At 39.8% G+C, this 17,306-nt stretch overlaps 1 protein-coding gene across 6 annotated transcripts in view; it reads left to right on the top strand.

Moving 5' to 3' along the window:
• The window catches only part of lrch1 (leucine-rich repeats and calponin homology (CH) domain containing 1), a 176,743-nt gene extending 160,257 nt beyond the window's left edge, over positions 1-16,486 (top strand). For 3 of the 6 annotated variants that reach the window (XR_007263209.1, XR_007263210.1, XR_007263208.1), the window contains 2 exons: positions 8,368-8,621; positions 10,217-10,316. Coding sequence is in view for 3 of the 6 variants with exons in the window: in XM_048602885.1 (XP_048458842.1) it covers positions 10,217-10,330 (114 nt within the window). In the remaining 3 variants the exon portion in view is untranslated. The other 3 variants (XM_048602885.1, XM_048602883.1, XM_048602884.1) reach the window with 2 other exon arrangements.
• The last annotated feature ends 820 nt before the right edge of the window (positions 16,487-17,306 follow it).

Here is a 17,306-nt window from a genome sequence, read left to right as displayed (position 1 = left end):
TTGGAGAAATAGACATTCAACAGTGATCATGGGAGGTTGGTAAGTGTGCACTTCTCAGGTTCTGCTAATCTACAAGTTGATAAAGGTCAGCCAAGTCCTGTTAATGAAGATGCTAAAGGAAGTGTTTAATGCCGCTGAGGAGGTATCTATAGCAGATCCAAATACAAAAAACTTTCCCTAATCCAAGAATGTTGAGGTGCAACAATAGTCACCATACAGCACCACCAAGACTTCCTTCCACTGTTGTAATGTTGCTCACCCTTCTCCATGCCACTGAAATGCTTCCCTTTGCTTTTAACGCATCTTGAGTCTTCATTCATTTTCACTGCAACTCCTCATTTTTGACCTTGCAGAAATTCCAAATAACTCGGATTGCAGCCACTCATATTCTGTCCAGTGATTCTGCTCTGTCCCCATTCTCATTTGTTTACATTGGCCTCAAGTCCCGAACACACAAAATGTAAAATCCTCATCGGCTCTTCAAACCCTTCATACCAATTATCCCCACAATGTTATGGGCCTTCTTGGTATATATTTGCCCTCTCTTCTCACATTTAGTGACAGAACCTGTAGCTGACTTGTCGTTTTGCCTCGCCATGCCTCTTGCTATCGTTAAGATCCATTCCAATATTGTTTATTTTTATCCTTTTATTCTTTTATCAAAAGACACAATACAAGTACTTGTATTTTGTGAGCCTTTAAGTCATCTGAGTATGTTCTCTGATCTGAAAGGAATATTTCCAGTTTTCTGCAGTGATGGAAATAGTAGTATTCAGAAAAAGAGAGTTCCAAAGGTTACTAAGTTCGACTGTTCCAAAAAATTAGTTGCATTCAGTAATGCCAGGGAACAAGGGAAGAGCTTGTTGAAAGATTTTCAATAGATTCAACCGAATTAGTCACATGGAGGCAGTCAGAGGAGAAGGGTTTTACCTTGGAGATGTTAGTCAGTCAGGTACTTAGGGGCAGGAAGGAGAGGCCCCATCCCAAAAAAGTGTAGCTGTAGTGGGTGCCAAGTCACTAGGTGTAGTCTCTGGAGCTAGGAGGTACAGCTGAATGTTGGTGACGGGTCTTAGGGAAAAACCCTGGGAGATGTGGCATATTGGGAGAAGCCATGTACCATTAAAAGCTCAGGGCAGCTTAGTGAGAAGGAGAAAGAAGCAGTATTTCCTTTGTACAGCTGTGCGAACTTGAAGAAACACAGGGGTAGCTCCAGCTTAGTAAAGCTAGCTATCTGAGAAAGCTGAAGCTGTGCCTAAATCCAGGGAGTGCAGTCCCAAGCAACCTTACCAAAATTTGAGCAGCTGCTGTGATGGACTGGCTTTCAAAGAAGTTCTGAAACTAGGTCTTCAAGAGAAGAGAAATCCGAACCTTTGTAAGATTTTAGTGAAGTTTGATGACATCTGGGATTTGCTAAGAAATCCATGTGATCTGTCTTGATCACATTTGTTATTTGATCTGCTCTGTAGGTGTTGGGACTGTTACACATTTACCTTGGGTTAGTTCTAATTGATGCCACAATATACTTTTATAAATTTTGTGGACTATACTGCTGTTCTAATTTTGTATAACAAAGTTGTTTCTTGTTTATTCAAAACCATGAAATCTTGTGGCTTTACTCTCTTTGCAAGTGCTTGGAGTGTCACACTTTGCCTACTTGTTAAAAAAAAGTTAATTGCCCCTTGCCAGACAGTAACATAAATTTGGTATTCTGGACTGAGATCATAACAGGATATTGTGATAGTTTGTTCATTAAAAGTATGAATTGAGTTCACAAAGTGAGCTGAAGATATCTGAATGTAAACTTCCAGGGGGTCTTGCTTTAATCTTGTCATTGGACAGCTAGTGGAATTGTTTCTATTTCTTATTCACTACGATAGAAATAATTAATGTTGGATGCCTGTCTTTTGAGAAGTACTTTGTATTTCTTAAAAGAAACATGCTAAATAAAGAATAAGTACCTTTGCTGTGAAGCACAAGAAGCTGTCTCAAATCTGTTTTCTTCAGTGCATTTCCATTCCATTTAGTTAAACATCACACCAATAGGAAGGAAATCCATCTTATAGATTTGTAAGCCTTTTGAAAAGACTTGCTATTTTTGTCTTGTAAAACATTTGAAGTATCAGGTTCACCAAATTAAATGCCATTTTGCTATTTTAATGCTTTTTTTGGCTTTTGTGTAATTTTATATCTTGGAATGAGGCAAATTTGTTATATAACCATGATAAAACACGGTCTGCTAGAAAGTGTTTCTACCTGCCAGAGGGGTCAAAAATATACAGTAGACAAATCTTGTTGGTTGCAGTATGATTCATTGGTGAAGGGATATATTGTAGACTTTAACTTTCCAGGACTTTTACAACACATGCAACATAAAGCTTTAAGGAGTCTTAGGAAGTTCGAGCACATTACAGAAAGCTGCTTTTACGGTGAGTGATGTTTTGTGGCCACTTCTTCCCAAACATATCTGACAAAATCCAGTGTTTTCACTTTACTTCAGAGGTACTCTGATTGAATTGCTTAAAATGTTAAAACAGTTCAATGGATTAGAAACAGAGGCTGTATTTCCTGTCATAACATAAGAAATAAGAGCAGGAATAGGACATTTGACTCTTGAAGCCTGCCCTTCCATTCAATAAAATCACGGCTGATCTGTCCCAGGCTTCAACTGCTATTTCATATCAGTGAAATCTGCACTGTACAATTTGGTTGTTGGTTTTGCCTACATAACAACAGTGACTACATTTCAAAAATGCTTAATTCACTGTAAAGCCAGTGGAACTTCCTGAAAATAGGAAAGTTGCTGAATAAATGTAAGTTTTTCAAATTTAATAAGGGCAACAAACAGAAGCTTTAAAATATCATTGATCATATGAGAGGCAGTAAGCAGAAGGAGCAAAATCCCCCTCACTTAACTCAGACACTTGTGATTAACAGAAAAGATGACAAAAATAAAAGGTGCCTTCAGCCAGCATGATTGACTGTACTTTCTGCTAAAGTTCAATCACAGGCAGAGCTTTCTGTTTTGAGTCATAACAAATGAGAAAACTGAGGAGAATAAGAAAGAATTCAATGCAGTCATAATAGGGGAAGAGGAGCCGTGCCACACGTTATTTAGCTCACATTATATCTGAAAGGCTTTCCCATGCTGGTTTCTCTCTGGGTAAAATAGTATGATTCTTGTGATTGAGAACTGAGTGTGATGAAGCTGCAGTTGAATTGAGATTTCAGAGACTGCTGCTGTGTTCCACTACTTATTCTCCTGGGAAGGGATTTAAAAATAAGAATATAAGAAATTGGAGCAGGAGTAGCCCATTCAACCCCACCATTATGTTGTAAGATCATGGCTGAACTTCCTGCCAGGGTTTTTCATTTATAATGTCCTCTGATATGTTTGTGGCAGCAACTGTTAAACTGTGTAAACTATCTATAGTACTTACAGCATCTGTTGGAGGTGATGCAGCCACACAGCATGCTAGGTGGATCCCATGCCTGTTGGTAAGATTAATATGATCTAGATGTGCCTGAGTGAATAGACAGAGGTCTGTGGTTGTGCAATGTGTCAAGGTGCAGTTCATCCAAACCAATGAATACTTCCAAACCTCTCTATGTTTGATTCAGATGGACTCAGCTGTCGAAAGGAATTATTCAATGCACTAAACGCGGTCACCTTGAAGCGTAAGCAATGAGCAGAGAGAATCAGACCAAAGTGGGAATTTCTAGCCTTTTGAAAGGCTGAGAGGATCGCTAGGGGTGAATGATATAGTGATAAGTCAGCTTTCTGACAGTGTGCACCACAACACTACTTCTGTAAATACTCCACACATAAGAGCATATGTTTAAATTTATAAGGCTTTCTTTTGAAGGTTGAGACCAAAGCTGGTTCTGGCCATTCTAACATCCGTAGCTCATTGCAGATTTGGAGTTGACAGAAAATTTTTGACCTCCATCTGTTTGTTGAAGGAAAGCACACCATTTCATTTTAAAAAGGGCTGTTTTCAACCAGTGAGACAGTTATTGATTCAAGTTTTTGTGGTCTTGTGTATTGTAAGTTTGCCAGAGTTAACATCTATATCATCTATTTTTTTGATGAGCTAATTGTCACAATTTGTGATGCTACATTGCTGCCCTGTAACACTCTACAAAGCCACAGGTTCTGGTATTTTAAGAGATGCAATAATTGAACAGGATTTAAAGGCATGTTTTGTTGAACCTTAAATAGAACTTCAAGGCAACTGGTGTTTTTAAATTTTGTATTTTCTCCTCTGAAACAAAAGTTGATGTAATGGCAGAAGGTAATTTATTCTGTTCCCTGCTGTACATCTTATGATTTCAAGAGATAGCTCAAATCAATTTGTCAGTAAATCCATCAGCACTTTCACCTTGGGGCAGCTCTCTGGTAACCTTATTGCAGATTCCTCTGTATACATCCAAGTTGTCAGATGACTGTTTTAGTTGGGCATCTCTGATCTGGCTGATTTGCTAATATGACTTCAGAGGCTGTTTAGGTGCAGTTCATCCAAACCAATGAATACTTCCAAACCTCTGTATGTTTGATTCAGATGGACTCAGCTGTCGAAAGGAATTATTCAATGCACTAAACGTGGTCACCTTGAAGCGTAAGCAATGAGCAGAGAGAATCAGACCAAAGTGGGAATTTCTAGCCTTTTGAAAGGCCGAGAGGATCGCTAGGGCTGAACAATGTAGTGATAGAGACATATTGAGCAAATGTAAAGGGAGCCGAAACCCAGGGAATAGATGCAGATCTAGAGCTAAGGATAGAATAGCCCTTGGTGGAGCCGTTCCTGTGTGATTTTTGCTAGTGGAACTGCTACTGAATTTTGAGGTGTGTAACTGTGGTTGGCGTTTGTGTGTGATTATTATTAACATGCCATAAAGAGAATAGAGGGAGGCTGAATGGTTCTGTAGTTGGCCAGCCCTATGATACCTGCTAGCAGATGATGCATCCTGGTACCTGGTTCTGTGATGACCCACATCCAAGCTGAGATAGCTCCCCTCAGTTGTTGCCAATTGGTGCAGCAGTGTCTGCAGATAATGACTGATACATTGCAAACCTGGATGGTCAGGTCTGTGGCTAGCATTCACCCATGCATATTTTCTTTCACGCAGCAACTCGGAAAACATGGCATGATATCTATTGGAGTGCTTCTGAATAATAGTTGGTCAGTTACAGGCCTCCGCTCTCTAATCTGCCAATGGGCCTACATTTGTGACCTGCTACCCTAAAAGCCAGAGGAAGTTATCAGAGGAGTCACAGTGTCAAATCTGCACCATTATCTCATGGGCATTGGAATACTTCAGTGAGGCAGTTATACTTCAGTTGTATAGAGTTACATTCAGAGCCCATTTGATGTAAGTGCGTTTATTTTTGGCACTGGACCTCAAGTTGGGTGTATTGCCCTTGGAGGGGCTACAGCACTTGTTAACCAAAGTGATACCACAGTTTAAATGGTTAAATTTACAAAAGTTGATATCTACTGTCTGTATGACATCCTGCAGTTGGACATCCGGAACATTCAAAAAGACAGTTGGCACAGGTTACAGAACCTTGCTTTGTATTCTTCTGTATTTAGTAGATTAAGGAGTGAAATGATTTAGGTATTTCAAATTAATAAGGGAAGTCATTAGGGTAGATAGAAAGAAATGACTCTCGCTGCTGTGGGAGCCCAGTGCAAAGGACATAATCTTAAAATTAGAACTGAACCATTTATGAATAAATTCAGGAGGCAATTTTTCATACGTATGGAATCTGAAACTAGATGCTGAGTGAATTTAACTGTTCAGGCCTGTGATCTCTAGATTTTTGTTAGATGTGGATATCAAGCATTTGGAGCCAAACTGAATAAATGGAGTTGAGATACAGACCAGTCCTGATCTAATTGAAGGGTTTAACAAGTTTGAGGGGAATGAATACCCTTTTCTATTGTGTACTTTGTTTGAATATCGTTATGAAGCTACTCCCTGTTCTCAGCAATAGCTTCTGTAGTTCACATGGAACCTGGAAAATCATTTCCATTTCCGTTTCATTTACAGTGCTTAGATTAATCTTTCATTTAAAAACAAAAAGTGAATCCATAAGGCAGTCTTTTGTTGCTACTGGACAAATTCTTTTCTGTAGCACCAACAGTGCAGCGCCAGCACGAGGAAGGTTTGATCAGTTGATACTCTATATCCCTAGATTTGAATAAAAATGTGGTCTTAAATTCAATGCCAAACATTCATAATTCTGTGAATACTGAATTAAAACTCCATGTTTTAGTTTGGGTCCATGTTTGCACAGCCAACTGGTTGAATGAAACCTAATATGCATGAAATAAGGAGTGTCTCAAAATAGTGTTTGGCTGAGACTCCATTAGACAAGTAGTTTTTACATTAGCCACTGTCATCCATAGTTGCTTCTGCTGGGACGCCCACATCAGCATAACTTGGATGTGCCTTTTAGCATCATAAGGCTGAACCAGCAGATGATTTAAGATGTTAGCAGCCAGATGTACTATAAATATCTCAATGTCTCTGGCTTCACATCTTTCTAAGAACTATGCAGCAGCTTCATGTTTGGTTAGAACAAAAACAAATTTATCCCAACAGACCTCTTGGTTTTCCTTCTATGTGTCATAGTCAAACAATGTTGACCAGTTTTCAATTACAAATCTTGTGCAGAGTGATTACCTTTGGATTCAAGTGTAAAGCAGCTCAGATCAAGACAACCAGAATTCTGCAGTTTCAGTATATGTGCTTCATGTTGTCTGCAGAAAGGACACATTGACCTGACAAAATCTCAAATTATATTAGATCTTACTGCTGCAAAATATCATGTTTTTTGGCTTAATTACTATTTTATTCCAGACCTTAGCCAGTGCTACTCTGTCTCCTAGTTGATGGATAAGAGCTGTCTCTATAAGATGGTAATTGATGTTCACTTATGGTTGTCCCATCCTTCCTATTACCTCGCTCACAGATGCAGTGGTGATTGGGAACTAATAGGCTGGGGAGCCACAGGCCTTGGACCCATTGTGGAACTGTGGGTTGCCCAATGTATTGATGGTGCTACAATTTCAGGGATATGGTTGCTGTGCAGTTCAGACTTGCTGCAGCCTGCTTCCATTTCACTGATAGATATTTTTACCCAATCTATTCAGACAAGTTATGACATAGCTCCACAGCCGGTGGGACTTTGAATCTGGGCCTTTTGGACCAGAGGTAGGGGCACTACTGCTGTGGCACAAGTGCCTTCCTTTATTTATATTTAAATAAGGGTGGCCACATTGTCTGCAGTCCTATCTTCAGCATGACCCAACACTGTCACCATAGTTGCTTTTAACCAACCTGTTCAGACTTGTTATGACATACACCAAAACAGAAATTGCTGGAACATCTGTGGAGAGAAATCAAATTAACATTTCCGGTCCAGTGATCCTCCCTCAGAACACAAGTGTTTGTGTGTTTGTTACGACCTACCTTTGAGATAGGTGGCACTTGAACTTTGACAACCTGGCCCTGAGATGGGGACCCTACCACTGCCCCACAAGACCCTACCATTTTGCTGATAGCCTAATAGTAATTGACTAATTAGCACAACCTGGCTCATGGTCAGCAGTGTCACTGGAATGAACCATTTTGGGGTGAACTGTTCTTAACATGTCCTTTCCATTCAAAATCTAAACAATGTATTTCTCCACTGCAGTGAGAGAAAATGTAGATATTTTGATCTCTAAGCCAATTTTAATCAATGTTTAACCTTTAACTTATGAACAAAGTTTTACTTGCCATTTTGTAGCTGATCAAATCTTATCTCAGGATGGTGGGTGAGGGATCAGGCAATTACTTTCCTCTGCATTGTTTCTGTGAGAATCAAGAGGTTTGACTGATCACCACAAAGACTGACACAATTCTGCAGTTTCAGTTCTTTGAGTAGCTGCAATCCTGTGGCAAGTAGATAGACGAGCTTGTGGATAATCGCATCTTCCCTGCTTCTCTCTTTCAGCTACCATTTATGAACTGGCGTTAACTCTGGCAGAGCTGCTTTTGAAATGTTCCTAAGTCCGCTTCTCTCCACAATATGCATTAACGCACTGAGAAAAGCGCCTGTCTTACTGTTTTGTTCCCAGAAACCTGCTTAACAATTCCATCCGACAATACCACCCCCCCCCCCCCCCCCCGCCGAAGCACTAATGATTTGGTTCCTCTGGCAGTTTTCGTAGATAGAAGGCAATGTAAGACAGCACGGTTTTCGCATGCATGCTGTTTAACCCAGCCTGTTTAGTTCTTATTTATACAGACTCTTTGCTAAGTTTTGTATTTGTAATATCGTGCACTGTTCTTCTGTCCTGGCCGCTGCCCCTCGGATAGGCTGACATCTGCTCTCCGTATGACATCCTGCAGTCGGACGTCCAGAACATTCAAAAGACAGTTGGCGCTCTGCTGGCTCACTGGGAGAAGGTTCAACAGCCAACACCAGCCTTTCTTACTTGGGATCTATTTGGCTTTTGCCTTTTCCACGCTTGCTTTTTAGTGTTGCTATATATTACATACAACTGGAGTTCATTGATATAGAACATTGCATGTGCAGATTTCCTTGCACTGTGTGTTTAATACGATTACAGGTATTTGTATTCTTATTAATACCCACTCTTTGCTACTATCGTACTAACTAACTCTTTTTGCCGAGCAGCACAGTGGCCCTGAAAAACTAGCTTTGTAGTTTCCTATATCTCTGACAGTTTGCTGCTGGCTCTCCTAAGGTCAGTTAAGTGGTGTCAGGATTTACAAATCTACTTTGCTCTTACCAACAGCCACTTCGAAACTGAGGGCTGCTGCAAAGCAAATCTGAACATAATATATTTAATATGTTTAAGAAATGTGTGCACTTCTCGCTGTGAACTATTCCGCACGTTATGTCAACTTAAAATCTAAATGGTCATTTAAATTCTTAATGATTCTGTCACAAGCTACAGCATTGGGATAAGTTTGCATCGGAAATGGGATTTAAGAATTTTATTTTCGCGATTGCTCTTCAAAAGGGAATGGTCCGCTTGGATGAAATAGAATTGTTGACTTGTAGTGACCCCTAGTGGTGACAGCCTGATCGTATAACAATTTCATCTCTTTAAAAAAAGTACATTCCAAGAGATCTTGGATGGCAGGGCCAGTCCTGATACATGATCCCTACTGGCTTGTAGGTCTATGCCTACCTTCCAGTTGGAAGTGGACTTAAAAGAATCTTAATCCAGGAAGAAGGTGTTTCACTTAAAATACACAGAGGAGATTTGTTCTGTAAAACAGTGAGTAAAATATTACCTATTTTCCATAAGTAACAAAAGCCCTGTTTTCACCAAAGTACAAAATGCCTTTGATATTGAATAACAAACAATGCCAAATGAAATCCACAGTGCAACTGTAAACTGCTTAGCTGATCAGAACGCTCCCTGCAGATTCCCCATTTTCTGTCCTTTGTGCAGCAATTAGCTGGATATTTGCTTTGAGCTAGTAAATTAATATCACGCAGCGCATGATCTGAATCTGAGTGGAGGTAAGTGTTTCTGCTCAGCTCATGTGTAATACGGAACACCTTGATAACAAAAACAATCTGGGCTTGCTGAGCAGCACAAGGGTTTATGAAGGTATGTGTGTGGCGGGGGGAGAAGATGGGGGTATTATGAAATGCTTTGTGTCTGATTTTTGAGCTGCTCACTGCCATCATCTCAAGCACTTGTAAGGAAGACCAATAAATGTTGTCTTACCAATGCTGGGGTCAGTGTGGCCCTTCATGAGGCTTATGACCTGGTTACAGGTCAGTCAGTGATGTTGATTGCATTCTGCTGGCTTCAGAATTCAGGCTGCCTCTCAATTTTGTCTGCCACTGGGTAGGAGTTTACTTACTCGAGTAGTTTTCTGGACATTGCAGTAGTGAAACATTCCACCTTAAGGTGTTTGTGTGATGTGAAGGTGGGGGAACTAAATGACCCTCTGAGTTCTTCAGACTCAGTTACTTTTCTTGATGTTCACAGAGCACCAACCAAAAATAATCAGTCCAGCCCAACTTTATATGTCGACCAATTCACCTCAGGTCAGATGTCTGAGGGTGCAACAATAAGTGTCACGTGCATTCACAGAGCTCTGTTTAGACATTTGTGGCTTTTAGTCTTTCTAAATGAATCTTTAGTAATCTTCTTTGCCTTTTTATGCTACCTTTCCTTAGGAAAAATTATGTCTGCCCCATCACATACTAGAAGGAAAAGGGTTGATGAAAGTAAGTATGACCGTTCAAGCACTGCTAGACTGGGCGATAACCAAATGCCCGTTATTTTCGTGAATCCAGAGTTGCATTGCCGCTGGCCCCAGAACACCCAACGAGTGAAGGCCCAGAGAGGGGACAAGATGTACAAGAAAAGGACACTTTTCATCACTTGACAGGTGGATCCAACTTATGTCCATTAAGACACTAGCATCATTTGTTTTGAAAATATAATGGGAAGCTACATATGTTAGAGTATTTAATCAGTATGTTAACTTTGCAGATATTTACAGCTTTGCAGCAGTGAGGCAAAGCCAACATTTTAAGTATGCTTTAATATATTAAAAAAAACTTCCTTTTGGTGTGCTAATTTGTTTAGTTGCTATGATATTCCAATGGCTTTTAAGACACATTGTGAGAAAGTTTAGAACATTTTCTTAAGTTATTTATATTATTTATTCAGGAGGTATTTTACCTATCCATTTGGATGAAGTTGTAAATTTGACAGACTTACAGCTAAAACTGCTTTTTTTTTTAGAAAAGATAATAGGAACAATTTTATTGTATGGCAACAATCTGCATTTTAGTTGATGCTTAGTTTCACCTGTTATGTGATCCCTTCCTGAAATGTGCTGGTGATCTTTATTTATGTAAAATGATTTACTGACAGGGGCTGAGCGGTCACTTATCTGAATCAATATATGAAAAGCAGCTTATCTGGATTGTGTCTCAGGGTGGTCACTGCTACACAGTAGAATTGCCAGTGAATAGTTCACTGCAGTTTACAAAAAAACACTGACAATGTGTCTCTCAGTTGATGATTGACATCTTCCGTGTGCTTTATTCCATTAGTACATTCCAGATTATATAATCTTCGACTGTTTAGACTAGATAGTTGATTTGAGCTGAAGCTAATTTGATTTAAATTCTCCAAAGGGATATGCAAAATGAAGAGTAATCCTCATTCAAATGAGTAGTATTGATTATAAAAGAGTTGTTGTCAAATAATGAGTTTCCGTGTGCTCGAAATGAATGGAGGGTTTTGGTCAATGACCCTGTTGCTCTCATATTTGTGATTGACCTGGCATGATTTAGTAATTAACTTGCTTAAAATGTTTCACACAAAGAAGTTAGATTACACTATTGAAAGATTAATACTAGAGTATTAAATATTGCAATGATATCAAAACCACAGCCTAAATTAGAAGTGCTATCAAAAGACCCATGGTCTGTTATGGGTATGTAAGATTTAGTTCCCTACATCATGCTGCACAGTTCAATGCAATTCTCCCATTCCCAGTGTATTTGCTGGTCAGTGGAGTATGTAAATGCACATTCAATTAACGCTGTCAAGCTAGCAAGTGCCAACAAGTGATTTATTAGCCAAACCTTAATGTTCATAATCAAATTACCTTGATGCCCTGTTGCCGAAATAGGGACCACTACAAGCTATGCTAGTGCCCAGGGAGTCATGCCTAAGTCATATTATCTTCAAAAGATGTCAAGTTGTGAGCACTTTGTCTGCCAGTCTTTTGAAATTGATTTAAAATTGTTTTATGGACTGCAGAATACACTACAAATAACATTTGTCAAACTCTCTTACTGCTTGTAGGTAAAGTGAATGAAACTTTGTGTCATTGGCAGCCAAGTTAATTAGATTTGCTAACCAAAAGTGGATTACATTTCAATATAAAAGGAGACCGTTGGTAAAGAGAGCTGGTTAAATGAACAGTATTTCAACATTAAACTTTTTTAACCAAGAAGCTTTTTTCTCTTTAAAATGAAGCAGTCACTAATTTGCATTGCTACGTAAATGGAAAGGAACTTAGGTATTGGAGAACTGTGAAGATACAGGTTTAAGGAACAGGATCAGGGAACTTGCAGTTGCATACTTTCCACCTGATCCTGAAGAGAAACAAATACGCAGAACTCTGGAGAGAAGCCAGGGGCATGGAGCTACCTGAGTTCCTCTTGCAGAGAACCAGCAGACTGAATGGTCTTTCTGTGCTGATGAGCTCAGAGTAACTTGACTTGACTTTAAGGCCACATTGGACTGAGTGTGGAATCAAGAACTCTAGCTAAACCAATCAGTGGGAATCAGGGAAAACTTCCCATTGGTTGGAGTCATACCTGGCACAAAGGAAGATGGTTGTGGTTTTTGGCGATCAGTCATCTCAGTTCCAGGGTATCTCTGCAGGAGTTCCTCAGGATGTTGTTGTAAATCCAGCCATCTTCAGTGTTTCATCAATTTCTTTCCTTCCATCGCAAAGTAAACAAAAAATTCATGTCCAAATGCAGCAAGACCTGGACAGTATCCAGGTTTGGGCTGACAAGTGGCAAATAACATTCATGCCACACAAATTCAAGGCAGCAACCATCTCCAAGAGAGAATTTCACTATTGACCCTTAACATTCAATAGCATTACAATCACAGAATCCCCACTATTAACATCCTGGGGTTACCATTGGCCAGGAACATAATTGGACCAGCCATATAAATACAGTAGCTAGAAGAGCAGATTAGAGATAGTAGGAACTGCAGATGCTGGAGAATCCGAGACAACAAGGTGCAGGGCTGGATGAACACAGCAGGCCAAGCAGCATCATAGGAGCAGAGAGGCTTGAGATTAGAGGCTGGGAATCCTGCAGTGAGTAATTCATCTCCCTGACTCTCCAAAGTCCAGTCCGCCATCTACAAGGCACAAATCAGGAGTGTGATGGAATATTCCCCACTTGCCTGGATGAGAGTAGCTCGAGGAAAACTGACACCGTCCAGGACAAAGCAGCCCACTTGACTAGCACCACATCACCAGCATTCACTCCCTCCACCACCGATGCTCAGTAGCAGCAGCGTGTACTTTCAACAAGATACATTGCAAAAATTCACCAAATATCCTCAGCAAATCACCTTTCAAATCACCAAAATCTAGAAGGGCAGGGGCAGCAGACACATGGAACACGACTCCCTGCAAGTTCCCCTTCAAGACACCCACCAAGCCACTTGAAAATATATTGCTGTTCCTTCAGTGTCAATAGGTAAAAATGCTGGAACTCCTTCCAGAATGATATTGTGGGTCATAGAGATTTACAGGATTGGAAAAGGTACTTTGACCCATCATGTCAGTGCTGGCCAGAAATAGATACTTATTCTAACCCCATTTTTCAGCACTTGACCCTTGATCTTGTATACCTTGGTTCAAAAGTGCACATCTAAATACTTCTTAAATGTTATGAGGGTTTCTGCCTCTGCTACCCATAGAGGTATGAGTTCCAGATTTACAGCAACTTAAGGGTAAAAAGATTTCCCCAAGTTTCCTGTTAACCTTTGGCCCCTTACCTTAAACTTGTGGCTCTGGTATTGATCCCTCCATCTAGCGGAAAGATTTCTTATTTAGTCCATCTATGCCCCTCATAATTTTATACATCTCATTCATGTTCCCGCTCAATCTCTTTTGCTGTAAGGAAAACAACTCTAGTCTGTCCAAGCTGTCTTCATCTGAAACTCTCCAGCCTAGGCAACATGCTAGTAAATCTCCTCTGCACCCTCTCCAGTGCTATCACAATCCTCCTATAACGTGAATTCCAAACCTGCATACAGTACTCTAGCTGTGGCCTAACCAACATTTTATACAGCTCCACCTCCCTGCTCTTAAACTCTGTGCCTCAGCTAATAAAGTGTACCATATGCTTTTTTTAATCACTTTACCCATCTGTCCTGTTAGCTTAAGGGACCGGTAGACGTACGCACCAAGGTCCCTCTGATCTTCAGTGCTTCCCCGGTTCTCCTAACAGCACATGGTCTGCAGTGGTTCAAGGAGGCAGCTCACCACCACCTTCTCATGGGCAACTAAGCGTGGGCAATAAATTCTGGCCCAGCCAGGGACACCCACAATCCTGAATGAATAAAACAGTTTGATAATACTAGGTATGAAAAAATGAACACGGTGTCTGAACAAACACGCTTTACTCCTCTTAAAATATTTCCTTCCCCATCTGGACATTTCTGAGAAATATATAGAGAGGTAAACATTTAACACACTGTTCTAATAAAGACTTAGGAGAGAAACACATGCAGCCAGATATACCTAAGGACATCTTACATATATAAAGTTTTGAGATATTAATTAAATTATTATCCAATATCTGCAGTTATTATGATTGTTTTACTGTCACCTTTTTGATGTTTATATCAGCAGAGACATGTAGGTCCAGAATAGTGCAGTCAGTCCATACCAGAACAAAGCATTATAAAGGGCAGTGGGGTGGGGTCTGGGGAGGTGTTCAGTGTATTATTGTGCACTTTTACAAAGGAAGAACATTATTGACTTTCAGCTATCATGTCTAGCCTCATGAAATCAACCAAATTATGTTTTGTGACAAATACACCTGTTGTCAGAAAAGCAATGGAATGAGGCAACTTGAAAGCAAGAGAAACCTGTGGGTTTCACTGCTGTTAGCTCTTTTGTTTTAAAGATTGTTTCTGGAAATAGTACTGGATTGCGGCAGGTTCAGTTTTTTTTGCAGTGAAAAGCTTTGGTGAGAAAGGCAGTGGGGAGCAAGGCAGAGCAGAGGAACAATGAGGGGGTGTAGCTGTAGGGAGCAGGGTAGAGCGACAGTGAATGCGACAGGTCTGTAGGGAGCAAGGTGATGCTGTAAGATGAAGGATGAGTCTATAAGGACTGTGGGGGCAAGGTGAGGCTGTAGGTAACTGGGGAGTTGACTGGGGCTGGAGGAAGGTGTGAGTGTGGGCAGGGCCACAGAGTGCTCTATGGTAATAAGAATCTGAATTCAATTTATGTCTGACAATCTTAAACAGATGTAGCCAACCACTGTGGATTGAGGTTCTATTTGTTGTTCTTCGTGAGTTAGTTTTTTTTTCTTGGAATCCTTTCTATTAACTGAATGGAACCGTGCAAGAGGACCAAAACAGTGTTTAATGTGTAGGTATCTAATTAAACAAATCAGAGTGACAGTCACAACAGTAATGAAAGGATTTTTTTCAGTAAACTCATTCACTTCAGTTCATTAATGTGCCACCTGACTGTTGAGCGTTGAAACAGTAATTACAGCTCTACTTCATAATGCCCTCGAGCTCAGTTAGATTGTGGGTCTCGGGACATAGAAGTCCCTTCAAGATAGGATATGATTTCGTGCATTACATAGGGGTGGTACAAATCAAGTATTTCAGTTGTGCAAAATAATAGATATTGTCTTGGGAGTGGATAAGAATGGTTAACTGGGAGGGGGGAAATGAGAATGGATATGCTGCAAATACAGCGGTGTCTGTTTTTGAATTATGCCGAAGCATGAAATCTGAAAGCAGCTCCCTGATCCCAGATAAATCAAGATTCAATGTGCAAATTTTTTAACGTAATGTTTAACAGCTTAAGGAACATTTAAGATGTAGTTGTGTCACTGAAATCTGAGGAAACAATGTTGTCAAGCTTAACGATTTGTGTGTTCATTATTATCATGATGAGCTTAAAAAATATGCATAAAGTATTGTATTTCTAAAAAGAGTGCACAAGCCAGAATGAGAGTAGTTCAAATTACTTTCTAATGAGATGCTTTTTGTATTCATAAAATAAAATTTCCAATTTCAAGGGCAGCCATGAGCAAGAATTGTTTACCATTGATTTTGATGTGTTTAAATGAAACAATAGAGCAGAGCACTGCAGTGGGACTATGCACTTATTGGGTATTTATTATCTGATAGAATAGAAGATGGTAGGAGAACCTTGTTTAAACTACACAGCGTTTTATACTATGGTAATACAAAGCCTAATGGAAGCACAATGGGTAGATAAGGAGAAATCCTGACTCTTGCATCTTAGAGGTGACAAGTGCTGTGAAAATGCAATTTACAGAAGGTGATGTATTTAAATGTATATAGATGACCACAGTGCTTTTTCTATTGACAGATTTTGAGTATTTGCTGTTGGAATGGCATATTGTGTAATGGATCAGGTTTTCATTGTTCACAGCTGGCTTTCAGCATGTATTATATGAAAAAGAGTATTGTTCTATCTTTTAATATTTTGTAAAATTGCAGTTTCTATCAAGTCATCAAATTTTAGAGCACCCAATTCTTTGTTGTATGGCCAAAAGATCTTCCGGTGTCTGTATATAATTTGCGCAATATATTTTGCATGTGTGGCCTATTGCTGTTACCTAAGCCATTGTATATAATGTATATTATGTAGAAATCACTTTTATTGTAACATCAATAATAAAGCCATGTTATTTGCAAATGTTATGTCCTCAATATATTTCATGCTTTTTTCAATCATTAACATGAAAAATAGCTCCTGCGTACCCAGGGGCAAGAAAGTCAAGGGTACACACTTCATACATAGTCTGTGTTGATCAGCAGTTGGTCACACCCTGATGCGGCGCTTCACAGGGAAACCAAATTGTTGAAAGTGATTGATATTATAGAAGACACTGGTTGGTGGCAACTTTGTTAAGCATTAACAGCAGTTATTAAATTCTCCATGCCCCAAAATTTGTATTTTTATACATCAAATGTTTCTTTATGAAATGACCCCAAAAATGTCACTGCTGGTTATGATACAAACCTATTAACCAAGTTAAGTTTGAAAAATCGTGGACCTCAAATGTTAACATGGAATATGACAAGGTAGTCTAAATGGTACAATTCTAAATGGTGTGCAGGAGCAGAAAGAACCAGCTGTATATGTGTAGGCAGTCACTGGATTATGAACAGGCTCATTTCTAGAGTTCATTCGCAAGTTGATTTCTATGCAAGTTGGAATACAATGCAGGACAATGTAAAGGATCTGTTTGTAAGTACAGGTGATGTTTGTATGTTTAAAATTGACCCCTGTATGGGATCGAGTTCATAAGTATGAGCATTCATAAATCGGGGTCCCCTTGTGCAAAGGTTGTTAGAAGTGGCAGGACAGGTGGACAGAGCTGTTTATTAATCATACACCATTCTAGTCTTTATAAATAGGGACGTAGAGCAAGAGGGGTGTGGAGAGGTTGGGACTGGATCCATTGACACCAGAGATGCTGCTGCTGATGTGTGCAT

This window comes from Rhincodon typus, chromosome 11 (genome assembly GCF_021869965.1).
Source record: "Rhincodon typus isolate 14 chromosome 11, sRhiTyp1.1, whole genome shotgun sequence".
Lineage (NCBI taxonomy): Eukaryota > Metazoa > Chordata > Chondrichthyes > Orectolobiformes > Rhincodontidae > Rhincodon > Rhincodon typus.
The sequence above is the reverse complement of the archived record's forward strand: the minus strand, read 5'-3'. Positions and strand labels throughout refer to the sequence as shown.